Source organism: Exophiala viscosa (genome assembly GCF_022695815.1).
Source record: "Exophiala viscosa unplaced genomic scaffold EDD37scaffold_10, whole genome shotgun sequence".
Lineage (NCBI taxonomy): Eukaryota > Fungi > Ascomycota > Eurotiomycetes > Chaetothyriales > Herpotrichiellaceae > Exophiala > Exophiala viscosa.
Window position 1 is genome coordinate 685575 of NW_026944362.1, and position 25850 is coordinate 711424.

Sequence of the window (25850 nt, forward strand, 5' to 3'; positions counted from 1 at the left end):
TCGTGGGCAATGTCACCACATGAACATGTCTGGCCACGCGAAGCCAACCTCTTAGCGCCTACGACTGTCCGGCGCCATGCAGCATGGCGTCTAAGATACTACGCAGTAGCGGCATGATGATATCTCTGAGCGCGAGCAATGCATACTATGACTCTATGAGAGGAGGACATCGCTCTTATTCGATGTATCGATGACTACCGTTCACATGGCAATACTGGTGGTGAGAGACCACTGTCAACGTACTCGTATACTATACATTGTGTATACGAGTACGTCCAGTAAAGGAGTCATGTCTTGCCAGAGGAGCTTCACAGTTTCCTAATCATGCTCAATGATCCATCAAATGTAAGTACCAGTCACAGACCTACAGCATTGCAGTGCGGTTATGCCACGGACAGACGCCGAAGCAATACGAAATACGTAGTCGGCTCAATATCTCCCCGCCGGGCAGTCGGGGTGTATTACCCCAGAGGTCGCTATCATCAGCCAATCATCACCGTGTAACGGGTACAGATTTCTCAGCCTTGTCAATCCTTCTTACGCCCGAAACGGGTTCGGTATAGCGACACGATCCAATGTTTGGCCGCCCAATGTTCGGACGGGCAACACTTTCGTCCAGGACGCCAAGTATGAATTGGCCGATGGAGATAGTACCAAGTATATCAAGATGGTGCCTGCGCCTCTTTATTCCACAACTTCATCACAACAACACCAAGATACCTTGCAAAACATTCGTCGGGGGCACGTCCTCAAGGGTTAGATCACGCAGCAAATCTTGATTAACATTCAACAAGCAACAAAACTTCCTGATCAAAATATTGCACTCCTGTCCTCGTCAGTACTCAAGAACATTCACACCCATGGCGACACAGACCGCAGGCGTCCTGCCCACGCAGGGCACTGAGACACCGCAACAACCACTCCCTCAGTCCCAGAACACCCCGTCCTCGGTGTCAATATCCTCAGAAAAGCAAAATGACACGAACGAACCTCCCGAGTTCAATGTCTCAACGCGCTTTCTCATGGCATTTGCTGCGCTGTCAGTCCTGACACTAATGGTAGCACTGGACGGCACATCAATCAGTGTCGCATTGCCAATCATCGCAAAGAAGCTTCACGGCTCAGCCATCGAAGCCTTTTGGGCGGGCACATCCTTCCTGCTAGCCTCAACGGTCTTCCAGCCCAACTTTGCGTCATTCAGCCACATCTTCGGCCGGATGCCAGTCATCATGGTTTCGATCACGCTGTTCTTTGTTGGAGTTATGATGGCAGCCCTGTCCAACAACTTCGGCCTCCTTCTCGCCGGTCGCTCGGTCCAGGGTATCGGCGGTGGTGGTATCATTGCTATGACGGAGATCGTGGTCACCGACCTTGTCCCTCTACGCTGGCGAGGCCAATGGGCCGGCGTGATAGCAGGCATGTGGTCCATCGGCAGTGTCTCTGGCCCCATCATTGGCGGCGCTTTCGCGGATGTCCAGTGGCGCTGGATCTTCTGGCTCAACTTGCCCTTCATCGGTATCGGCGGTGTCATGGTGCCTTTGTTTCTGCGCCTGAACGTCATCCCGCAGAGCATTGCCGCCAAGTTGCGTCGCGTCGACTGGATCGGTTCTGTCCTGTTTGTCGGCAGCATGACCAGTTTTCTCATCCCTTTGACCTGGGGCGGCGTCATGTACTCATGGTCGTCGTGGCGAACGCTCGTGCCTCTACTGGTCGGCGCTCTGGGTCTCGTAGGCTTCTGCTTCTTCGAGGCCTATGTCGCAGCTGAACCACTGCTGAGACTATCTGTGTTCTCCAACCGCAGCGCCAACATTGCATACGCCACCACAACTCTGCACGGCATGATCCTTTGGTGCATCTTATACTACCAGCCGCTGTACTTCGAGGCGGTCAAGGGATACTCGCCTGTCGTTTCGGGCGTGGCCTTGTTCCCTGCTACATTCACCGTCGCGCCCATGGCCGTCGTGACGGGCCTGATGATCACGAAGACTGCGGCATATCGCTGGTCTGTCTGGCTTGGCTGGTGCGTGTCGGTGCTCGGGTTGGGGCTGCTTATCCTTCTTGACGTAGACACGTCAGTCCCGCAGTGGATATTCATCGACCTCGTGTCTGGCCTTGGGTTGGGCATACTGTTCCCCTCGCTACAATTCGCGCTCCAGGCCGCCAGCACCGCCAAGGACATGGCGTTTGCAGTCGCCATGTTTGTGTTCTTCCGCAGCTTCGGTCAGGCTCTTGGGGTGGCGATTGGCGGAGTCATCTTCCAGAATCAGATGGTCAAGAATTTGCAGGCGTATCCGACCTACGCGTCCCAAGCATCAGAATTGGCCAAGGATGCTGCTGCTCTGGTTGAGATCATCAAGAACACTGCGTCGGGTCAGGGAAAGTTGGAGCTCAAGACCGCATACACGGACAGTCTGCGCACTGTGTACATTGTGCTTACTGCATTGGCGGCGGTTTGCCTCGTTGCAAGCCTGTTCATCAAATCTTATGATCTGAATGTCGGACTGGAAACCGAGCAGGGGTTGATCCAGGGCAGCAAAGTCAAGGAGGTCAAAGTTGAGGAGGGCGATGGAGCGCAGTGATTGAGTTGGATGTAATGAGGTTGGACGACTGCTTTCCTGCTAAATTGGCGTTTCTGCCGGATTATTGACCTGGGAGAGAACGGACGGTTTGTTGCTGTTTCAGAATGTATTCATGGACAGGACTGGGCGATTTAACTCCGCTCGGATGAAGATAGACATGACGCTCATGAATAGACTGTACAATAATTCAAGAACACGAAACATACTCCTTCTCTTTCTACCAACGCAGTCATATCAAACCTTCGCCCTGCTTACCTTCCAGAAAGTTGCTTGCTTCAACTTACCGTTAATGCAGATGCCTAGCTCACTTCGCTTGATCTCGCTCTTCAACTGCATTGTCGTCAAACAAACATGTTGTATCATGCCAAAAGTAAAATAGTCTGCCGTTCGCGGAAGAGATGCTTGTCGACTGAGGTGACGTCATTCGGAAATGGTCATCCGCAAGTAGTACCAATGTCTCTGTGTCCCAGAAAGCTTTAATCGTATGTCTCTTGGAGAGTTTAAGACAATTCTTAATCATATTGAAAGAATGGAAGCTGTCACCTGCTTAGCCATAGCCCATACCTCTACCAATTGATAGTCTTTTCTGCGAATACCCGAAAAATTGTGTTAATCATTTTTGGCGTGGGGATGGCTCCTGCTAGACATGCTGGATTGGAGCCTGGGGAAAATCGGGAAGATGCAAGATCTGTAAACCAAGTTTAGAGAGAAGATCTTCACCGTCTTCCAGAGATGAATCTGATGAAGATCGTTCATAAGCCGCATGTAATTTCCACCACATTTGTTGGTGGCTCGAGTGGAGAGCATTGGCAGTGTGGACAGTGCGGATCTTTAAGGCTCATCGCCGATGCTCGATGGAGTCAAACCGCCAACTCGCGTTGATTGGGCCTCAGCGACAAAGAGGCTCGTGAGGCATGAAACATGGCAATTGACATGGCATTGTTGTTTTGAGCATGATTGAAGACAAGCGATATTACTATTTGATGGATTCGTCGTGGACAGCAACAAGGCTTCGAAAGGTGATATTGAGAGGTATTTCAGATCATTCTATAGCCCATTAGACAATATCGAGTACAGTAGTAGTAATGGGGGATCGACGTCACAGGATGTTCATCATGACGAGCACGGGACGTAGTAGTTCGCGTAGTTCTAGAACGACGACTGGACGTGCAACTGGAGACTTTGAGGACTTGGTTGGGACTCGGGCGTGAACCTGGAAGGCTTTTCGCGCCTCTACCGCCCCCGTAACTTGGCCCATGGCCCATTCATTTTCTTTGATCAACGTCCAACACTTGACCGACGATACTGTGCCTTTATGCGGGTTGCGCTCTTACTAATTCCTGCCTCTGACAACCTGCGCAGTCTCTTGGATTCTTCTCTTCATCTTCAATATTATTATTCCTACTTGAATAGTTGCGTTGACTTCCCCTTCATCCGACAGACTTTTCTGGGTGAAAGTCAGAAAGTCATCGAATCCGCCGCCTAGTCAACCCTAAACTCTGGCACCGTCACCACCGCTTTGGCAACGCCACGCCCTGGATCCCTAACCCTCTCCATGCCATCGCGATCCATTCATGCGGTATTAGGGAACGTGGAGGATTCCTCATATCGGAACATCGATACCTTTATCGAATGACTCGAGTCGTAACACGACAAGCCGTCTTCTCTGCTTGCAGGGCGTCCATAGCCTCCGCCGCTCTTTTCCTGCCATGATCGCGGAAGATGGCCCAGGCTCTCCACGATCGCAGTTGGACTCACGAACCCACGAGGTCGTAGGGTCATCTCAGAGCACGCTTCCGCAAGCCTTCACGGGGATTCCCATCGAAAAGTTCCACTATGAAGGTCCGGCAACTCCAGACGACGTCGACATCGGGCCCCTCCCCGACTCGGGGGCCACTGACATCGCCCTTGCGACTCTGTCCACCCTACCGACACCTCTGCTTGTCCTCTCATCCAAAAAGACTGTGATACTTGCGAATTCAGCTGTGGGGAGGCTGCTGGGAATAGATCAGAATGGTGTTAATACTACCGTGACCGACATATTGAAAGGCCAGACACTGTCCCAGATAGGGATTGATATGTTCTCAGATGGCGCACCGATCTGGGTCAGTTGGGAGAAATTTCTCGATAACCTTGCTACTGGCCTGGACTCTGCTGAGGGAGGAGGAGGTTCTCCAGGAGAACTGCTGCCAGGGTTACAGAGCGGTGACTCTACCCCAACGTCGACACCAAATCCTCAAAGAGGCCGGTCGCCTACTCGGAGCAGGACGCGGAAAAGCCAGGACACTGTCGTCGATGTGGCTTTCTCCTCCCAATTCAATGGCCAGAACCACACGAATCATGGCCGTAGAAGGGAAATGTCCGGTCAGAACCGCTCTCGCCGCGCTACATGTCGGATGATCATCAGTATATGGACCCTGGAAGGGCAGCGGTTCTATACTCTCACATTTACGAGCATCGGGAGCCACTCGTCGTCACATCGTCCTCATGCACAAACAATTGCGGCACATCGCAATCCCTCCTCAAACTCAAATTCCACGAAATCCTCTCAATCTTCTCACAACAACACCCCGAGCTCGACTGCTACCCTATCAGCCCTTGCGTCGCACTCTGTTGACTCGACCGATGGTTCGCGATTGCTTCCAGGCAGTGCTCCGACGACGAATTATGTGCAATCGCCGGCTTTTGGCAATTTCCAGAAAGTCCTCAAAATGAAAAATGCAATGCTGAGGGCCATCGAGATTCCTCTGATAGCGATGTGGAAAGATGAGAGCGTAGTCTTTCCTAATTTGGCCGCTCGGCGACTGCTGGCTGTTGATAGCGATCCAACATCGGACGAGTCCTATGATTTTCTGTCCAGGTTCAAGCCGTGGACAGCCGATTTTTCACACGAACTTGTGGACGATGATAATCCCATCATCGCTCTTTGCCGAACGCAAGAAGCCTTCACCAGTTGGCAAATCGGTTTGATTAATGAGAAAAGCGGTAAAAAATCAACCTTTGATGTGAGCGGGCACCCAGTCTTTGATGAAAAGTCGGGGGAATTCCTAGCCGGAATGATCGCTTTTAAGGATGTCACATCATACACGGACAAAATCGCTTCTCAAGCCGCCGACAAGGAGGATTGGTTTCGTATCGTATGCGACAAAATGCCAGCCATCTGCTGGACGACCAGAGCCGACGGATACAACGAATACTTTTCTAAGCAGTGGTATGAATATACCGGCCTAAGACCAGCCGACACTGAGGGTTTCGCTTGGACCGCTCCTTTCCATCCCGACGATATGCCCGAAACTCAGCGCCGTTGGCAACATTCCCTCGCCACGGGTGACAAATACGAAGTACATTATCGTTGTCGAAATCGTTACGGTGAATATCGGTGGATGCTTGGAAGCGCCGTACCACTGCGTGATGAGAAAACTGGAAAGATCATCAAATGGATTGGCAGTATCACGGATGTACAGGATATTGTTGATGCCAAGGTGGCAGGACAAAGAGCTCGTCAAAACCTGATAGACGTACTGACCCATTCGCAAATGAGTCTGTTCATCATCAACCGCGACGAAACTGTCACCTTTTTCGAAGGCTCTTTCCTCACTGACGATGACGGTAAGGATGACATTGTGGGAAAGTCAATCTACAAGTCGTACAGCAAATACGTCAAGGATGATTCCCTTATCGACTTCAGGGATGCACTCAGGCGCATTCTGACAGGAAAATCGAGCCTCGAGATTGTCGAGAACGAGGTCAACTCAAGATGGTTCCGGTCGAAACTCGTTCCGTTGAAGGGGAAGAAGGATGCTAACGGCCATGGAGATGAGAATTTTATTATTGGAGTGATTGGGATAGGTACCGAAGTTACCCAGCTGCGTCAAAAGGAGCACGAGAATATCAACTTGCTGGCAAATGAGGCCGCAGCGAAAGAGGCAAGCAAGATGAAGAGTAGTTTCCTTGCGAACATGTCCCACGAGATTCGAACTCCAATCGCAGGAGTTTTGGGCATGTCTGAATTGTTAATGGACACTCCGCTCGACGAGGAACAAAGCGAATTTGCTCAGAACATCCAGAGGTCTGCGAACTCTCTCTTGACCGTCATCAACGATATCCTTGATTTCTCCAAGATCGAATCCGGCCGACTTGATATCGAGGAGGTACAGTTCAGCCTCGGCGTTGTGCTTCAAGATGTTGCCAAAATGCTCTCTTATGCCGCTAAGCGAAAGGAGCTGGATTTTATTAGCGACATCCAACTTTCGCAACTAAACGATCTCATCTTACTCGGCGACCCCGGCCGGATACGACAGATCTTGACGAATCTATTGACCAACAGCATCAAGTTCACCTCAGATGGGTATGTAAGAATGAGCGCACGAATCATTGCCGAAACTGCAGATACGACGACTGTCGAATTCTGTGTCGAAGACAGCGGTATTGGAATCGAGGAGGAAGTCAAGAAGAGGCTGTTCAGACCTTTCAGTCAAGCAGATTCGAGCACCGCTAGACGCTTTGGCGGTACAGGGCTCGGTCTGACAATATCCAAAAACCTTGTTGAGCTGATGCACGGGACCATCAGTCTTGAATCGAAGCTTGATGCTGGAACTACAGCCATCTTCACCATTCCGTTTAAAAGGCTCGAATATAAAGCGGGCTACACTCCAGATCTACTCGAAGTCGGTATGATTCCAGATCGGCTACAGTCTGAACTATCTTTATCAATGACCGGATCTTCGAGGGACGATACCCGTGCAACTCGTGGACTTTCTACTCCTGGCAAGGCACCCACAACCTCACCAGCTCCTCTCAATGAGCACCGCCCCTCGTTAACAGCCCAATCTTCTGGACAACAGACCCCCACGCCCGAGTTAGAGAGGGATAAATTCCATATACTTGTCGTTGAAGGTATGTTCGATGACCCTTTTGACGAATTAAATACTGATCAGATGCAGATAACCCTGTCAATCAGCAGATTGCGCTTAGATTTATCAGAGCCCTTAGATTTTCTGCCAGCGCGGTGTGGAACGGCAGGGAGGTCCTCGAGTATCTACTTAAAGCGACTTCCCCCAATCTGACCTCTGAGGAAGCGGCGCAATATCCCATTCCGTCGCTGATTCTCATGGACGTCCAAATGCCCGTTCTGGATGGTTACCTTGCCACACATATGCTGAGACATCATGCGCCTTTCACAACGATTGAGGCAATCAACAGTATACCCATCGTGGCAATGACTGCGTCTGCGATCCAAGGCGACAGAGAGAAATGTGAGAGGGCCGGCATGGACGATTACCTGGCAAAACCTGTCAAGAGACCGGCACTGGAAAAGACGATACTGAGATGGATCACGAGTGGGCGAGATCTTCTCGCCCAATCTCGAAGAGCGTCTCAAGATACCATAGGGCCGTCGCAACATACCTATGCAGGGCCACTTACGGATAATTCGTCGACTTGCACAGACCACGAGGCCATTGCCCTCGAGCTCCTTGCAAAAACCCACAACAGCGAAGTTGATCTAGACGCACCGCCTGTCTCGGGTGCAGAGAAAGCGCGTGCTCGCAGGTCGAGCATCTCCAGAAACATTCTTGAGAGAACGATTCCAGGTGGGGAAGGAGAGGGCGACCGCGCCAAAAGACGAGCGGACGCGGAAGACAAGGCTAGGGTACTTCGGGACGCGAAGTTGTTGTCTGCCACGGACCGCGGTCATGGTCATCCCAGCGTCGCACCCCAAGTCACGGTTGGCGAGGCTTTTCCTCCGAATCTCTTGCCATCGGGGGCACAAGATACTCCGCCTGAGGATCCAGGCATCGACATAAACGAGTCTCCGATGGCGCTGACTGAGGAAAATGTTTCCCTTTTCAACTTCAATCAGGATGGTGAGCCTCCTTCTCGAAGATCGTCGTCGCCGATTATTGCATTGGATGCGCTCTCTGTCCCTATGTACGACATACCTGGACCACCTCCCGAGGAATTACTTGATGTCGATTTTGCCAGCCCTAGCTCTGACCCCAACCTGATCCAGTCGTTACTGGAGGCTCAGGAGCCTCCCCCTGATATGGAGTTACCGAATCGACCTGGCCTGAACCCTGTCCAGCATCGACCACACCTCGGCGGAATGTCGAGGGAAGCTCGACAGAGCAGTGAGTGGAGTGAGAGCACGGCTCGGCCGGCAAAATCCTGAACGCACCTATCACGAAATGCACATATTGATATTCTGCTGTCTTCGATGCATATAATTTTAGGGGCGGCATTGTAGCAACTATGTTGAAGCCTTGCGTTAGAGTCTTCACTTTTATGAAGTTCTGGTGTTCTGGCGTATGAGAATGAGGGACTGGATATCGATATTACACCTCCTGGCATGCGTCCTTCACATGCCCGTTTGCATGTTTATACCCTGGTGATGCGACCATGATTCTTTTGGGCGAAGTGTACATACGCTGCCGGACTGATTTATTAGTTGCACATTATAGAATGGACTCGCCGGGACGAAGCGAGATCAGGCCATAGAGTTATGAGGAAGTGAAGCGATGGTTGACTTGGGTTTTCCCCCAAAGGACGTAGATGCATTCTTAGTCTCCTCAACGACATTCTTGCTTGTTTTATCATGTAAAGATACGCCCCTACTTTCACCTCCAAAATCCAACTGGCGAAGCCGACCATCCTGGCTGGCCCAAAAAGCACCATGCGCGTTCATAATTATAGTTTCCGTATTGCCACTGCGCATGCCACAGGAAATCTATAGTGCACCATACCGGGCAGGGTATTACTCAATAGCCGCCGCGAGCAAGCTCCCGTGCAAGACCTGACAGACCAAACACAATCGACAACAGACCGTTCAATTATCGGTCAGGCATTGCGACGACAGTCGCCGCACTCTTGTGGGATCTGTTGGTGTCTTTCTGCTACGAAGGCTGGGGATGGGACCCATCAGAGACGGCGGGGGAATTGAGTGTTCCATGGTATATCAGTGGTGAGTTCGCTGCGCCCCCATTCTGCGTCGACAAAGCTTCTGGGGGAGGTTCGGCCGTGGTGTTGGTGGCAGATGGTTCTGCAGCGGGCTGCGGCGCTGTTGGGGCTATTTGTGGTGGTGTTGGTGGCGCAACGATATCAGGCTTGACTACGGCGTCCATGGCATCGGGGACCGGTGCGTTCGAGTCAGAGTCTGAGGTCTGGTTGCTGTTGCTAGTGCTGTGCAAGTACTTCCGCATGTCGTTGACCGTGACCCACAGGTCGGGGTAATTTGCTGCAGCTTCGGCGATGGCTTCGTCGCTTTTTCTGGTAAGCACTGGCCTCATGGCAGGAGACGTGAATGTTGACTTACTATAGTTTCAGGATTTCCAAGGCGCGGGCGTGTGCTTCTTCTGGGGTTGTGGTCTCGTCGAGTTGATTTGCTGTTTCATCCATTTTATTGCGGACCTTTCTTAGTGCTTGACGGAATTGCCGCGATCGATTCGGTTGGCTTCGCGACTTGAAGTACGTTAGAAAGCCGGCGATGACGGTGCTGGCGGCCCCCAGGAAGATCGTGGCCGTTTTGGAGCCTGGCGCGTGAGATGCACCGAGAGCTGTGATGGCGGCGCCGATGATGATCTGGGCCCAGAGCATGCCGTTGGCTAAGGAGGCAACCATCCAATATTGAATTGTGCTGTTGAGAAAGAAGGATCGGTGGTTAGGATGACAGAAACATATTCGTGGGACGAGCTTGACTCACTGCAAGCGATAGTCGCGACGGATGCGCTCGTCGAAGGAGGTCGTGCCCTTTTCTACGTCTGTGAGATTGTCAGTTTGTGAACAGACTGCATGAAGGCCCGGTGGAATCTCATACCCATTCCAAGCGTGTTGCAGTACTTTACGTATGCTGCGCCATGAGTACCGCTGCTACCGGATGATTGATCGGGTTGTTTCTCTGAGAGTGATGTGGCAGCTGTGGTAGCAGTGGCATACTGCTTGTTAGTTGTGTTGACAGACATTTTGGGCGGCTGGCGTCCAAGCATGTAAAGGCCCATTGTATTGTTAAACCTCAATCGTGCTCGTAAGGTAGAAGGAGCTCACGCGATCAAGGGCTGAACCCTACCTTCTTATGAAGCTCACAGCTTGAGCAGCAGGATATGCAATCTTGTGACCATGGTGCAGCTCATAAGGTAAGCGTATACGCCTATGCAAAGCTGAAATGTGCATGAATATCAACACGAACCAGAGGTCAACAAGTTCTTTCATGTCGGGCTTGGTGTGTCGTGTGGCGTATCTGGATGCAGGTAGAGAAGGATGTGCTGCAGGGTTGCTTCAGCTAGCCACGGCGCAGCCTCGCACCCCTCAGTGCGGGAATGATTTCTCCGTACGACTCGCTTTCGCGTTCCGGACTGGCTGATCCCAGGCCGTATAGATGACAGGCCAGTGAGCAACGAGGACTCCTGGCAGCCATCTGAGATGAATTACTGCAGTCGCACGAAAGGTTCTACAGGAAAGAGATAGTCGGGAATGTCAGGTGCGGACACGTCTCGTACCTCAATGTCCATGGGAGGTTCATGGTTGTAGCTGAGTGCATACACCACTCGTGCTCGACAACAAGAGCATGTGTCTGGAAGCTAGCTGATGAGGTAACAAGGCAAGAGGCCGTACATGTACGGCTCTGATCGCTATACCATAGCAATAGCCTCAGCAGTCTTTAGCCACGATCTCCGGCATGCTACGGACTCTGTCTTGGAAGGTGTCAGCATGATCCGGTCACTCAGTCTTAGCAAGCATGTAGCACCAAGCGAAGGTTAAGCTGGTAAGCCGCAGCGATATGTTAGACGGTGGTGACTAGATTGAGTTCGAAGAGGACGAGATCAAGAACATAACAACACGGCTCCGTCCTGAGTCGAAGATCACAGCCTCGCACGTGATTGGAGTCTTGTGCTCACAGCAAGGGGCTATGGCAGCAAACCTCCGTATTGATGACATTCGAACAGTATGAGTGCATTGCCTTCCCCGATGTCATCGTTTGAAAGAAAGCACCAACGTAGGGACTTATTAGACAGAAACAAGACCACATGGATAAAGAAGTCAAAGTCAGATTTAGTTAGGGCGATCTCTCCCCCGCTTATTTGGCTCCATCATGGGTACCAGTGCGTCAGTGGGGGGTTCAAGTTGCCAGTTATCGGCCGGTGAGTCTTTTCATTGTTTAGGCGTCTGCTCGGCACCAACCGTCTCGTACTCTACAGGAACCACGTTCATTCTCTTCCACGCGAAGGGTGCTCTTGCTGGGTAGTGGTTGCCTAGCCCAGTCGCGCACACGTGAACCAGAATGATGCCTTGTTGATGAACGAGACAAGCTTTGTTCTCTACTGGTCGATACAAACTTCAACAGGCTACCAGACGCCTGTTACCTGGATCTTCTGCAAAAGCACATGCAGGATACCGCGTTCCGCTGCAGGCGCTTTTTGACTGCTTGCTCTTCATGCTGTGAAACACAGCCTCATAACTTCCACCTCTCTTCAGATCTTCTTTGCGCGGGCAATGTTCCTCTTCGTCTCATACCTTTCTTGACTGAGTACTTACTTGCGGTTGCCACCTCGTTTCCTCTGATCGTGGTCACAGTCACACGCGCCCACCATGTCTAACCAAACCATCTTGAGAATAACAAGGGTGAGAATATACCTGAATTTGGGAGACAGAATGAAGCACTGATTCCAGACAGGAGATCGCTCAGATCCAACAGGGAAGCGACTTGTGTAAGACATAGGCTGTACAAGCAACTTTGAGATCACTTGCTGACAAGGTGCGCAGCTATAGCGGTAGCCTGCCAGGAAAGCGACGTGCGCCATCTCAAAGCCCTGATCATCGGTCCTCATGGGACTCCCTACGAGTTCGGCTTCTTCGAGTTCACCGTCAAGTTCGGCATGGAATACCCAAGCAGACCCCCGAAAGTCGAAGCAAAAACCACAAATGCAGGAAGAACACGGTTCAACCCCAACATCTATGCCGGTGGGAAAGTCTGTCTTTCCATTCTGGGTACTTGGCATGGTGAGAAGCCGGGCGAAGAATGGTCATCTGCACAAGGGCTGGAGTCAATATTGTGGTCCATACAAAGTTTGATGTCCAACACCCCATATGGCAATGAACCTGGCTACGAGAATGCTAAGGGCAGAGACGACCAGAAGATGAACGACCTTTACTGTGCCAAGGTAAGACATTGATATAACGCGATGCGAGCTGATTGCTGATGTTGTCAGATTCGTCACGAAACACTGCGAATCGCTGTCATCGCGAAGCTGGAAGATGCTCTGGGCATTCAGGCTGATGGAAGTGTTGCAACTCCTGAAGACTCTCCGAAATGGTCGTCTGACGAGGAAGAAGAAGCAGGCGACGAGATGAACGACGAAGACGTGGCCGAGGCACAGGCGAAACTCAAATTCGAGCCGTTCAAAGACCTCTACAAACGAAGATTTCTATGGTATTTCGAGCACTACATGTCTACAGTTCTCGAGCACACCCCGAAACACAAAGATGGTTCCGACTTCACCAAAATGCCGTTCGAAGGAGGAGGCAATACCATGGACGGGAAGTTCCAGTACAATGCTCTCGGCAAGAAACTGGTCCGCATCAAGGAAGTGCTTCGAGACGAAACCAAATCTTGGGCTGTCGAAGGTCTAGCTTTGAAGGAAAGAGAGTCTTCCAAGGCTGCTGGAGTGCAACGTCAATCGGAACAACTGGCCGACTACTTGAAGAGGAAGAAGCACCACAATATCAGCGTTGAACTGGAGAACGGCAATCCGTATGTCTGGATTATGACATACTTCGGTAAACCCAGCACCCATCTGGACGGTGGAATATTCAAGATCAAAATGAACATCAGTCCTCGCTTTCCGGACGAGCAGCCTCGGGTCAAAGTTGAAACACCAATCTATCACCACCGAGTCTCGAAAGATGGAGTTTTGTGTTACTTCCCAAGCCGGCCGGACGAGCTCAGAAATCATGTCGAGGCTATTGCAGAGGCATTAGAAGAGGAATCTCCGCCGTATGACCCTCGGACGATCGTACACCCCGAAGCCACGAAGCTGCTTTGGGGCTCTGATGATGACAAGAAGAAATATTACCGTCAAGTCAGAAGGTCAGCACAGCGTACGACCGAGGAATCCGTATGAGTCAAGAGGCTTCCTCAGACTGTTGACATTTTGCACAATTAGCGTGTGGATGGCGTTGAGGCGAACCGCGTCGGAAGGGAAAGCAATGGCAATGATTCAATACAGGGCTCTCAAGGGCTTGCACGGCATGTGTGCTGCATCACCCACGCGAAGCAGTCCAGATACCGTTACAAGATCAAAACAAGGGCGACCGACCTGCGACCAAAGGTAGTCTTGCAGTTAGGTACAAGTAGCCTTGTCCTCCCTCTGTGGAGCGTAACATGCAGCAAATATATGCTTTCCACCGACATCGACTCTGCTGTTCTTCGCATCGTAGACACATGAGAGTGGGCTGTTTCGGAAGACGGCTGGCTGAGGGTTGAAGAGCCCCTTATAAACGGCCCAGCAGGTCCACTTTTCTAAGGGAAACCGAAACCGATCTGCACCCCAGACAAAAAGTGTCAAAAGGGACAGACCCGACTTTCTTCAACTACTTTATATCAAGCAACGTCAACTCAAGAGCTTGCTGTGTCAATATGTCTAGCCAGACTCCTCCTTCTCGGTCTTACGGCACAATCCTGGTCGTCGGAGGCTGCGGTTTTCTAGGGTCGAGAGTGGTCGATCAGCTGCTGAACTTCCCCTCAGAGGAGCAGGAGCTGGACCTGCATTCGCGTAGCAGCCACCACAGCCAAACAACAATCGCTAATGGCTCGTCTCAAGCATTCTCCTTTCCCTCCCTGCGCTCACGATACCCTTCTACCCGCGATACAAAAGTACACGCCCTTGACCTGCGGTGTACAACGCACATTTTCCCCGGCGCAACGTACCACGAAGGAGACATCACCTCCGTCGAATCTTTACTAGAGGTCTTTCGGACCGTCAAGCCCGATGTGGTCGTCAACACTGCCAGTCCGTCGTTCGAAGCACCGCCTGCGATTTTGAGGAAAGTGAACATCGACGGGACGCGGACGTTGCTGGAAGTTGCGGGTGGGAAACACGGCGACTGGGGCAGCACATGCAAGGTATTCGTGCACACGAGTTCGTGCAGTGTTCTGTCGGACGCCGTGAGCGACTTGATCAACGCGGACGAGCGGTACCCTTACGTCTGTCCCAACCCGGTCGAGTATTACTCGGAAACAAAAGTCTACGCGGAGAAGTTGGCGCTCGAGGCGAATGACAAAGATGAGTACAATCACATGTTGACCTGCGCGGTGCGGCCGGCGGGGATCGTGGGCGAGGGGGATCGAGGGGGGTTCTCTGGTGGGATTTTGACTACAGCAAGCGTCGCGCCGGATTGGCAATTACATATCCAGCTTGGGGATGGGAGTAACTTGTTTGATAACACGTATGTGCACAATGTGGTGTATGGGCTACTGTGCGCGGCGCAGGCACTGTTGTCGACGTACCATCGGCGCCGAGAGGGGAAAGCGGTGGTGCTGGACCATGAGCGCGTCGATGGTGAGGCGTTCAATGTTACGAACGACCAGCCTACGTACTTCTGGGATGCTGCTCATTACTTGTACACGGCGTATGGGAGAGTCGTCAAGCCAGAAAAAGTCTGGGTGGTGTCCTCGGGTATGGCGACCTTTGTCGGAGCCGCAGCTGAAGTTTTCAACTGGCTTTCGGGACGGAAGGGCAAGTTCAATCGCCAGACGGCCAAGTACGCTATCATGAACCGGTACTATAGCTGTGAAAAGCTCAAGAAGAGGACGGGGTACACGCCTATTGTGTCGATTGACGAGGGTCTTGCCAGGGCGGTAAAGGAGTTCAAGGCAGCGGAAGAGGACAAGAGGAGGACAGGGTCTGTCGAGAAGAAGAGTCAGTGATCGATGGGTGGGAAGCGTTCGCCAGGTGGACATGTACATGACAATTCTAGAAAAGCATAGTAATAAGTATGAGGCCGGATCATCCGGAAGTCTGCGAGCAGAAGGATGGCGCCTGTTCCGAGTCTGGATCAATGTTCTCTTGTGGTGACCTGCATAGCGCAGCCTTGACTGGGTACACCCTCTTCTGACTGTCGATGATCAAGACATGGGTGAGGCGTATCAGGGACTGGCTCAATATGGACATGAAATGTTCACGGCTCCTGACAATGCTGCAAACCTCTACGAGTCACGAAGTGAGCAAGCTTTCGGAAGGCACAATGTACCGGCTGATGAGGAAAGAAGTCATAAAAGGCCAGAAGATGTGACCCATAAGGGGGTGGGCATTGACCTGGACGTCTCCACATATACACGGAGATGGATTGCCGGACACAAGTCATGCATAGAAGAAGAACCAATTCTTCCTTGCCAACAAGTTCTTCAAACCAGGGAAGTAACGGCGCATCCTGGTCAGGCAAGTTCCTGGTGCAATGGAGAGTGTACCGCAGACGACGACCACTCGTATCTGTGACTGACTGTACTCGTAGGAACCTGAGGATGTGTTCCCCGCCTTTCACACCCTCAACGCGTTTCCTAACGCGTCAGGATGCACAGACATAGGAGGGTAATAGATGTAAGCATATGTCGTCAATTGGGCCTGAGGTGGTTGAGGAACTCCCTCACGTGCTGTGAAAGAAATTCTGCTCGTGTCATTATTTTCTAAACCAGTTAGCTGAAGATATCTTGGGACCTGCACGGCCTACCGGCTGTGTCGGTTCTGACCAGGACGATTCATTATTGCATCGGCATTTTTAGCATTTTGCCTAGGTGCAAAACCACGAGCTTCTCGCGCATCGCGGGATGTGGTCCTCCATGCAGTAGCGTAGAGCCATGGGGTGAAATGATTGGCGCCCTCTCTTTGAAGCCAAGCGGACGGGTCAGGTGAGACCGTGAGAGTTGAGCCTATGCGTGGCCTGTGATAGTTTCTCGAGCGCCGTTAAAATCCGTCAGGACTCGAAAAGTTGGCCTTGATGAGAGAGCCGAAATGAGTGTCTGATGCCCGCAAATGAAGTCGAGGAAAAGGATTATTTGGTGTTGGCTTGGGGAATAGCATAACCAACAACAATCACTACTAAGGCTCTCCTCCTGGTCGTTGCCTAGGTGTTCCTTGAATATATCGAGAATTGCTGGCCAAGCGAGATTCTTCGCATTCAGCATCTCGAGGAGTGTGGTGAAAGGGTAAATAGAAAGTGCAAGGATTGAACACCTTTCCAGACTTCTAAGGCTATGCACGCAGTGTGCAGGGGATCTGCAGTTCCGCCGTTAAGAGAAAATACCATGATCACGCAGCATTCACAATTCGTCTGCAACTCTGCAAGAGTCTTGTAGAACGTCCCGAGGTGAAGGCCTTATTGGACGAAGGATCGCTGACCTGCTGTTTCATCCACGTCTGAACCTTGAAGAGCTTGTGCACAAGCACGAACCTGGGCTGCACGGTTTATCTGATGGCCACGGCGCTTGGCCAAGGCATAGCATCCGTGTTGACAGCATACGCGTAGAGTTCTGTGCAACCACATCGGATCAATAATGCTGCTTCCTGAGGTCCATGAGGTGTGAAGAACGTAATGATATGCACAACGACGCAACTCAGCCCCTCCTCTTCCCGTCGCCAGACGGGTATGGTTGCAAACTAACTGTAGCCGAACAACCTTCGATGAACCAAGGTGGAGAAGGGGAGGTGTTGTTTACGGATATTGTCAGCACAACGTGCAGCAGGTAGGCCCGGCATCAGGGGGACAGCGAGAGATGCTGAAGGAGGGGGGGATAGCAAAACAAGCATATTCCAGGGTGGCTCTGCCAGCTGGGTGGTTCAAGGACGAATGAGCGCCCGTATTGGAGAACCAAAAATGGTGAACAGCCTGAACAGGCCTGGAAGAAGCGTGCTCGATCTTTCTTTAGGGGCTGTCTTTGCTTGCCGGGCAGGAAGCACGATGTCATTGGGTGGAAGAGAAGAAGAGATGCATTAGTCTGCGTAGGATCACGGACGCAAAGGTTGTCGAAGGTGCATGCCTGTGTCTTTGGGGATTGCTTTCAAAGCAGAAATAAACCATGTGGTTGTAGTATTCAGACCGCAGGCGCAGTCTGCAGTCCCAACCTCGACTTTATTCCAGGGAGGGCTTTGCGATACCGCTTCTAACTGTCAGTCTCCATACCCTGAGCAAGCGGCCTCTCAGACCACTCACTCTTGAACTGGACCCCTTCTAAACTCGCCTACACGTCCAAGTTACGTTTTGCCGGCAAAAATAGTTAACTGCCAGCAAGCCTCTCCTGCTGCAGTATTTCGCATTTCCGCCGTGCACCCTGGTCTACAACCACAATAAACATTTCTTGTCAAAGAACAACTACGATCAATCGCTGTTGTCGACCTATTCTCTTACTTGCTCCCAATCTTGCTGCTCCTCGTGTGAGCTGGCTGCACTCTATTCCCAGGACAAGACAATCACGCCTCCCCGGGTCTCCTCCTCGCGTCAATCGCCAACGCCCTCCTCATACGTCCCCACAGAGCGTTCAAGAGCAGGACAAACCTCCCCATTAGACCACCCTCTCGACTTTTCTACTAGAAGAGAGTTCATCACGGCTCGCTGCGGAAATGTCGACGTAGTAAGGGTCTTTTTGACTCCCGTCGCGGGTCATTAAGTCCCTGAGATCGCAGCCGGTTCCCTAAGACGGCTTCCACACTTCGCTCGGACACGGCATCCACTGCCTAAAGTGCGGCAGTAATGGCAGAGGATGGCTCAGCCCAGCAGTTCCTCAGGCCCCCGGCGATCGCTGCTATCAAGAGCGACGCCGGGTTCGGGAGTGACCTCACTCGCCATGCAATGGAACGTTCATTTAGTCAGGACATTCAAGAAGGCACGCAAGATCTGAAAGACGCGGCGGAGCAAACGCGTAACATCATACTCGACTTGAGCCTGGATGGTCACATACGATGGGTCAGCCCGTCCTGGACGGACGTGGTTGGCACAGAGCTTGACGCTGTGAGGGGCCACAAGATTTCAGAGTTCATCAGCGACGATCCTCATGTGTTCGAATCGGCCATTGAAGCGTTGAGGTCCAATGACTCCAAGAGTCGACTTGTCAAGTTCGCCGTCAAGATTCCTACATCTTCAGACATGGCCCCCATGCTTTCGACAGAGGACGGCACAGAGCCAAACGAAGACAATATCGAAACTGACGAGTCCGGACGGGCTACCCTGGAACTGGAAGGGCAGGGTATTATGGTATATGACAGGGCCTCTGGAGGCGAGTCGCATACTATGTGGATGTTACAGCCTGCACAGGAGCCTTTACGCATCGAGATCGCTCTTCCGCGGACCTTGGTTGAAGTACTCGGAGTAGGGGCAGAGATCCTGGCAAAATATCTCACAGAGTTAGCAGAGGCAGGGGCCAACGACCCCGAAAATCACCCGCCTCCCCTGCCTATCCTCTGTCGTGTCTGCGAACGCTCGATCGTACCTTGGTGGTTTGAGAAACACTCGGATCTATGTGTTCAGGAACACAAGGCCGAGATGGATGTGCAGATGATTCAGGATAGCCTCGCGGAACATCGAAATGCCATCGTCAAAGTGCTCGACGCCTTTGAGGCTCGCCAGGGTCGGAAATCTGGGGACAACCCCCCTGCTCATATGGCTGCTCCAGAGTACAAGGGTATGCCAATCGGTCCCTCGCCCATTCAGTCGTCTGCTGTTTCGTCCGCAGCAGGTTCTCATGCTGCGAGCCCGGCGAGGTCAAGAAGTCCCTCTGCCGCCGGACTGGGGCATGCCCGCGCGCGGTCATTTGTGGTCCGACGACCGTTGGTCCGGATTGTCGAGTTGATTCTCGATCTTTGTGATACCGCCATTGAGATTAGTGTGCCTTCGGTGAAAGACAGCAGGAGCAGTAACGAGGACGAGTTCAGGTCCCAGTCGCCACAATCCGAGTCAAGGATTACCCAGGTCTACAAATGGCAGACTCCAAGCAGCCTGGAGAATGAACCTGGTCTGGCTGCCTTGAGTGTAGATACGGAAAAATTGGCCCGCCAGAAGGTAGACGTTGTTCGGCGACATCAGGCTGTCCTCGAGTATTCGGAACGAATTCGTCAGGAATATATGGCTGAGGTCGATGCCTGTATCAGTGAAGCATTGATCAAAGCTGAACGGGCAGCAGCAGGAGAGTCACTGTCTTCCAGTGAAAGCGAGGCAGAAGACGACTCTGCGCTTGAGGGAATACTTGAGAGCCCCGGAGAAGATGAAGATGCCACGCCAATGCCCACCGAAGCAGAGAACAACCGCACCATAGGGTATGCAGGAGTGCGATCCATGGCTTCTGCCCTCCGAAACCCAAGAGAAATGCATCAAATCGCCACGACAGAGCAGAGACGCTCTTCATCACAGGCAGTCTCGACTGGTCCGAGCAGTCCCATCGAATGTCCAACCCCTAGATCGCACAAGAGCACCCTGATATCACAGCCGCAGCCAGTTTCCAACAGACGATCGATGTACATCGACGATGCCAATGACAGCGACAGTAGTCTGCCATCGTCTTCAATTGTATCAAACACTTGGAGAACGGAATCTCCTGCTTCAGTATCAGACAACGGCCGATCGGCAACTTCACGCGACAGGAAAAGACGAAGTTTGCACATTCACGGACTGAACTCAGCTTCTCCTCACCGTCAGCAATCACCTGGGAGGTATCCGCCGCCTCCGCCGTCGCCGCTTCGAATGAACAAATCCAGAATCCCTAGTGGTGAAATCGCCGCTCAGTCCCCCATTGTATCACCATTGCTGACGGCAGGCGAATATATGCCTTCGACGGGGGGCTCTATACTGCACCGGCGGCAGTCTTCTATGCACTCGTCCGATAAGGCGCCGTCGTCTCCTAGGCTCAATTCCATCAGTCATCCTCAACAGCGAGCACAACCTCCATCAATCAAGGACTTTGAAGTTGTCAAACCCATCAGCAAGGGTGCATTTGGTAGCGTATACTTGGCCAAGAAGAAAAGCACCGGTGAATATTTCGCCATCAAAGTGTTACGAAAGTCCGACATGGTTGCCAAAAATCAAGTCACAAACGTGAAAGCCGAACGTGCAATTATGATGTGGCAGGGTGAAAGCGATTTTGTTGCCAAACTGTATTGGACTTTTTCAAGCAAAGACTTCTTGTACCTGGTGATGGAGTATTTGAACGGAGGTGACTGTGCATCTCTGATCAAGATCTTGGGTGGACTAAGCGAAGACTGGGCGAAGAAATATATCGCAGAGGTGGTCCTCGGGGTTGAACATCTTCACAGTCGAGGCATTGTGCATCGCGACTTGAAACCGGACAACCTACTGATTGACCACAAGGGACATCTGAAGCTGACTGACTTTGGTCTTTCCCGTATGGGTCTGATAGGCCGACAGAAGCGTGCACTCAAGGCACCGGACGAGCCTGCGCCCGATCTTTTGAAGCAAGGGCCCTTCACACAAGCAGGTGCAGGCTCTGGATCTAATACTGCGTCAAGATCTGCTTCATTCGACGATCAAGGCCCCCATTCACCTGCTTCCACGCCGTTGATGACACCTGCGCTCGCAGGTGGCCTCGACCAGCCTTCCTACTTCAGTTTGAATCGTGAAAGTTCGTTGAGCCGAGAAGTATCCTTCAGCCGTTCTGGAACACGCAGCCATAGTCGCAGTGGCTCGAGCTTCGATCTACATCACCTTTTCAAAAAGCTAGGCGTCCAAGAGGGGAGCGATGCACCACCTCAACTCATTCCTCGTGGTCCTCCGGCCGCCGAGGACGAGTCCTACAGCCAAGGTAGTGCATCGCCAGACTTGTTTCCTTTGTCTCAATCAATGAGCAATATCTCACAGCCTCCACCACCGGCTTCTTCCCAGGTGCTACCACCCCTATTCGATCCTGACGACAATGGTCGGCGTTTCGTCGGCACTCCAGATTACCTAGCACCTGAAACCATAAACGGCACTGGACAGGATGAAATGTGTGATTGGTGGTCACTGGGCTGTATGCTGTTTGAGTTTCTCTACGGAGTACCACCCTTCAACGCCGAAAGTACGGAACAAGTCTTCGATAATATCCTCAACAGACGAATCGCCTGGCATGATGATGAAGACTTCGATGTCAGCCCAGCGGCGAAAGATCTGGTCAACAAACTCATTCAATTAGATCCCGATGAGAGATTGGGTGCAAACAAGGACGAAAAGTACCCAAGTGGAGGCGCCGAAATTCAAGCACATCCGTGGTTTGCTGACATTAATTGGGACACTCTACTCGAGGATGAGGCTCAATTCGTTCCCAATCCTGAGCATCCCGAAGATACAGAGTATTTCGATGCTCGCGGCGCTACTCTATCCTCCTTCCCAGAAGAACTCGAAGATCAACTCTCCCCAGCCGGGACGACTCCGCCTACAGGTGAATATCCGAATCGTCCCCATGATGCACTATTCCGTGCCAGGTCCCAAGCAAGTTCAGCCAAAAGAGGTCTGATGCCGCTTCATATTCCTCCTCACGTTGCCCGCGATTCTCGGAGTCGAAGACTGAGCGAGCCTGTGATTGCCGACGACTTTGGCAATTTCACGTTCAAAAACCTGCCCGTGTTGGAAAAGGCCAACAAGGATATCGTGGAGAAGATGAGGAAGGAGGCCATGCAAGCTCAATCACGGGGATATTCAAATCATTCTCAGGCCATTTCCGCGGCTAATAGCCCTGCAATGGGGTCTCCAGCTCCTTCATTGGAAGGTAGTCCGATGATGCCAATGCCTGTAAAACGAGCTTTGTCCATCAGCAAAGGCCACAGACCGGGCTCCCCATCAAGCTTGGGAGGCACATCCAACTCGTCTCCAAGTCGTCCCTCGCAGCCATCTTCGCCGTTGCTTGTCCAATTCTCAGCGCAGCATCATGAAAGACGAAAGACTTCTGGATCATCCCAGGGCAGCAGCTCCTTGAATCCCGGAAGTTTCTTCGAGATACCACATGATGCGATCAGGCACGGGGCTCCTCTGGCATCTTCCCCAATTAAATCCGCACGAGCACTTGCCGTTTCCCCCGCCAAAGCCATGACTTCCCACCAGCGACAATCGAGCATTCAGGGACGAACTCGCTCACAAACAGTTGGCTCGCAAGAGAGTGATGGACAATCCGCACGAGACTCTTTTATCCCTGGCCATTATAAACGCAAGAGTCAACTGTTTGTGCGGGATATCTCTCCTTCATCTTCGGATAACGAAGCGGCACAAGCAAAAGCCTTGCTCAAAGTGCAACGTCGCAGACAAAGTTCGCGGAGAATGTCGCAGATCAATATTCTAGATGGTCCTGTCTATCGGCCACTGGACGTGTTGATTTGTGAAGATCACCCAGTGTCTCGAATGGTCATGGAGAGACTGTTCGAGAAGCTACGATGCCGGGCTGTGACGGCTGCGAATGGTCCAGATGCTCTCCGACTAGCTGTGAGCCAGATTCAGTTTGACATCATCTTCATGGAGTTTAAGCTGCCACTTATCAACGGTGTCGACGTTGCTCGTATGATTCGAGACACTAAAAGTGCCAACACCCAGACACCGATTGTCTGCATTACGGGCTATCTCAAGGACCTGCCTGAAGTCCATCATTTCGATACCCTCATGCAAAAGCCGCCGACCTTACAGAAGTTGTCTGAAATGCTCTGCAAGTATTGCTCATGGAAACCACCGCCCAGAGATTTCAAGCTTGCCGCGCCACTGGTTATTCCGCCTATCACGACTCGCACGGATCCTGCACAGACGCAAGACAGCCCTAGTTCGGTTGCGTCCAGCCTGGCGCCGACCATGCCAGAATCCTCCTACAAGGGATCCAGTCGAGAGGACTCGATCGGTAGTGGCGGTTTCTTCAGTGACATTGAATCTCTTAAAAATGATGACATTCCAGTTATTGTGTCTCGAGCAGCTACCGATGACTGGGCTAAAGGTGGATTAGGCATTTCCGATGATATTGTGGTAGGAGAAAAACCCTATGTTCGGAGTGGGTTCCCTCACCTGGTTCACACAGAGTCTGCTCCTCCGACCGCAATGACTGAGGAACCTCCCGGGTATGGTCTGCGTACGCCTCGTCGCCAGAAGTCCTCAGAAGCTGTCAAGCTGAAGCGTGATCGGTTGGAAAAAAGCATGCAAGAGTCTACCGGTCCGGCCGAGGAGGGAGACGACGAAGATGAAGAACTTGGCGATGTGCAAGCTAGGGCGCGCTCACCCCAGGGCAAGTCTGCTCGACCGACCTCGAAATTGGGGATTGAAATGATGCGCACTAACAGTCGCGGGAGTGTTATCTCGATGGGTGAAGACAGAACGGCAGAAGCTGACACTCTGAGGCGCTCTCTGGAGATTCTGGAAGAACGCTTGGAAAACCTGCAAATCCCCGAGGAGCCGTCCGCAATGGAGGTGATTGCAAGTCAACCACGCAAGAAGCTGGACAGACCGTTTTCGCAACACTCACATCCAGGGCAAGAGACTGAGCGTCGTGTCAGCCAAGGTCATATCACTCCACCTGTCATTTTCCCTCAAAAGCCTGGAACCACCGTGGCTGACGTGGCTGAGATAGCAGTCGTCGATGCCGATGCCACTCCAGTAGCGCTCAAGGTCGTTGACCTCGAGCAAGAAGTCACACCCAAACCCCAGGGAAGCCCATCTGGTCCACACACGAACGAATCTCGACCTTGATGGGCCCCTGTCCTTGTTTTTCTATGTACACTCCGATGAGTGATTTATTTTACGAGATCTGTTTACACGACCGGAATCCGAGTTTCTTTTGTTCAATGATTTGCATGGCGCTGGTGGCGAGAATGACTTGGGTGTTATGCTGGGACCATACAAAAGGACATGAATGTGTTTGATTATCCGGGGTTTCGTTGATTTTGGTGGTGCTGGGAAAAGAAGCAAAAAGCCATGAGTTCTCGCAGCTTGCGGTCCAATGCAGCGCCATTGACGCTGACGGGAAGGTTCCTCGGCAGGACCTGTGTCTTTACTGCTGGTGTATATTGACTACGCGCAAGTGACGGACGGTATGCTTTGGCTGATATTGACAAATGACTGAGAGTCATTTCGAGGTTGCGCGGATTATGATGGTCTATGAATTGAGACTTGATATAAGCGAGGCGTGATGGTTAGTTAGGACCTTCGATACCTAGTTGTTGAATAGGCCAGGCACAACGCTTAATTGCAAACATCCTGAACATCACATCTGGAAAGTACCAGGAATGACCACATGGGAAGGAACCGGAGGGATCCATTAATATGTGGATGTTGGCCATGTCGGTGGCTGTTCCAGCAACCTGGTGTCAAAAGATGTGGCTGGGCCACCTTCTGGTCTATACAAACCTACACTTGATAGCTTATCGCTCCGGATGTATGTCTGCCACGCGGCACCTACAATGTGCCTGATGAGGATCTTTTCATACCACACAGCTTCTGCACGCGTGACTGAAGCTTGAAGACAACGATTTGGCATTGCTGTGTGGCTTTGGAAGATTCGTGTTTGCGAACCCCCCTGTGCCGCCTCTACCTCTAAGTGGGTCAAGACTACTGTGGCGAAAGACTCGGTTAACGGCAACGACACTTGGAATCGAGCGTAGGTCGCACGAATATGAGATGACAATTGTCTCCTACAGTTACTCGTACGTCCTATTTGTCGACGATACAGATTGGCATCTCTTCGAGTATGTCGAGAGCTGCAAATGCGCGCAAGTGAGATCTTGGTCAAGTGATGTTTCCTTATGTGGGAAGGCGACGACGCGGGCTGCTGCAGGGCTTTTGGGACAAGATTCAAGAGACGGGTAAATTCAAGTCGGGCAGAGATCTGATTCGTGAATACCTGTGTCTCTCCTGCAGGTGGAGGGATCGAGAGCGGGAGAGAGTGTAGTGTGAGTGGATGGGATGTCCTATCTGGTTACACACATTGTAAGTCAATGAATCGTTCTTATTTCCGCTCGATTCCTTGCCACGAGTTCTGGTGGCGACAATCGTAGTGATCATCCACATGAACATCACCATCGCTGGATTTGATTCTATCTGGTTGAATGTGTGTTCCAAAGGAGTGTCATTGACAGCTTCAGTGATGGATGGACCGAGGTGTTCCGCTGGACATCAAGGCCTGTGCTGGAACAAGCTTTGTTCGGGGCGGGCATGTCACTTGGCTACCAGCTAAGCGATAACCTAACTAGCCCCAGATCATGATGCTTAGACGATGCCTACCTTGGTCAACCGGGCGTCCCTGCGGCTTTTATCACCCAGGGTCTTGTGGGTGCTAACCCT

The 25850-nt window shown here is 51.9% G+C and overlaps 6 protein-coding genes across 6 annotated transcripts; 5 read left to right on the plus strand and 1 right to left on the minus strand.

The window, feature by feature from the left end:
- The first annotated feature begins 682 nt into the window (after nt 1-682).
- Nucleotides 683-2884, plus strand: EDD37DRAFT_119514 (DNA repair protein RAD50). Its single transcript, XM_062809309.1, has one exon. The coding sequence runs from the start codon at nt 861-863 to the stop codon at nt 2577-2579; it is 1719 nt and encodes a 572-aa protein (XP_062667380.1). The 5' UTR covers nt 683-860; the 3' UTR covers nt 2580-2884.
- Nucleotides 2885-4066: 1182 nt separating this feature from the next.
- EDD37DRAFT_119820 (hpt sensor hybrid histidine kinase) lies at nt 4067-8921 on the plus strand. Its single transcript, XM_062809312.1, has 2 exons — nt 4067-7475; nt 7523-8921. The coding sequence occupies exons 1-2, from the start codon at nt 4289-4291 to the stop codon at nt 8746-8748; spliced, it is 4413 nt and encodes a 1470-aa protein (XP_062667381.1). The 5' UTR covers nt 4067-4288; the 3' UTR covers nt 8749-8921.
- A 548-nt stretch (nt 8922-9469) lies between these two features.
- EDD37DRAFT_652860 (uncharacterized protein) lies at nt 9470-10534 on the minus strand (the record flags this gene model as incomplete). Its single annotated transcript, XM_062818490.1, has 4 exons — nt 9470-9836; nt 9889-10209; nt 10276-10333; nt 10390-10534. 4 exons carry the CDS (start codon nt 10532-10534, stop codon nt 9470-9472), a joined length of 891 nt encoding a protein of 296 aa, XP_062667382.1.
- A 1201-nt stretch (nt 10535-11735) lies between these two features.
- Nucleotides 11736-14052, plus strand: EDD37DRAFT_638257 (ubiquitin-conjugating enzyme E2 Z). The gene is made up of 4 exons (XM_062817093.1): nt 11736-12191; nt 12244-12277; nt 12333-12730; nt 12779-14052. The coding sequence occupies exons 1-4, from the start codon at nt 12159-12161 to the stop codon at nt 13688-13690; spliced, it is 1377 nt and encodes a 458-aa protein (XP_062667383.1). The 5' UTR covers nt 11736-12158; the 3' UTR covers nt 13691-14052.
- EDD37DRAFT_119867 (sterol-4alpha-carboxylate 3-dehydrogenase) lies at nt 14045-15598 on the plus strand. Its single transcript, XM_062809313.1, has one exon. It carries the CDS (start codon nt 14206-14208, stop codon nt 15493-15495), a length of 1290 nt encoding a protein of 429 aa, XP_062667384.1. The 5' UTR covers nt 14045-14205; the 3' UTR covers nt 15496-15598.
- A 2322-nt stretch (nt 15599-17920) lies between these two features.
- EDD37DRAFT_119872 (protein-serine/threonine kinase) lies at nt 17921-24347 on the plus strand. The gene has a single exon (XM_062809314.1). The coding sequence runs from the start codon at nt 18312-18314 to the stop codon at nt 24258-24260; it is 5949 nt and encodes a 1982-aa protein (XP_062667385.1). The 5' UTR covers nt 17921-18311; the 3' UTR covers nt 24261-24347.
- The last annotated feature ends 1503 nt before the right edge of the window (nt 24348-25850 follow it).

Excerpts from the sequence above, each read along its gene's own strand:
- EDD37DRAFT_119514 (XM_062809309.1), top strand. The coding sequence starts at position 861 with ATGGCGACACAGACCGCAGGCGTCCTGCCCACGCAGGGCACTGAGACA.
- EDD37DRAFT_119820 (XM_062809312.1), top strand. The coding sequence starts at position 4,289 with ATGATCGCGGAAGATGGCCCAGGCTCTCCACGATCGCAGTTGGACTCA. Across the intron at positions 7,476-7,522 it reads CCATATACTTGTCGTTGAAG|ATAACCCTGTCAATCAGCAG; the intron begins GTATGTTCGATG and ends GATCAGATGCAG.
- EDD37DRAFT_638257 (XM_062817093.1), top strand. The coding sequence starts at position 12,159 with ATGTCTAACCAAACCATCTTGAGAATAACAAGG. Across the intron at positions 12,278-12,332 it reads CCAACAGGGAAGCGACTTGT|CTATAGCGGTAGCCTGCCAG; the intron begins GTAAGACATAGG and ends CAAGGTGCGCAG. Across the intron at positions 12,731-12,778 it reads ACGACCTTTACTGTGCCAAG|ATTCGTCACGAAACACTGCG; the intron begins GTAAGACATTGA and ends TGATGTTGTCAG.
- EDD37DRAFT_119867 (XM_062809313.1), top strand. The coding sequence starts at position 14,206 with ATGTCTAGCCAGACTCCTCCTTCTCGGTCTTACGGCACAATCCTGGTC.
- EDD37DRAFT_119872 (XM_062809314.1), top strand. The coding sequence starts at position 18,312 with ATGGCAGAGGATGGCTCAGCCCAGCAGTTCCTCAGGCCCCCGGCGATC.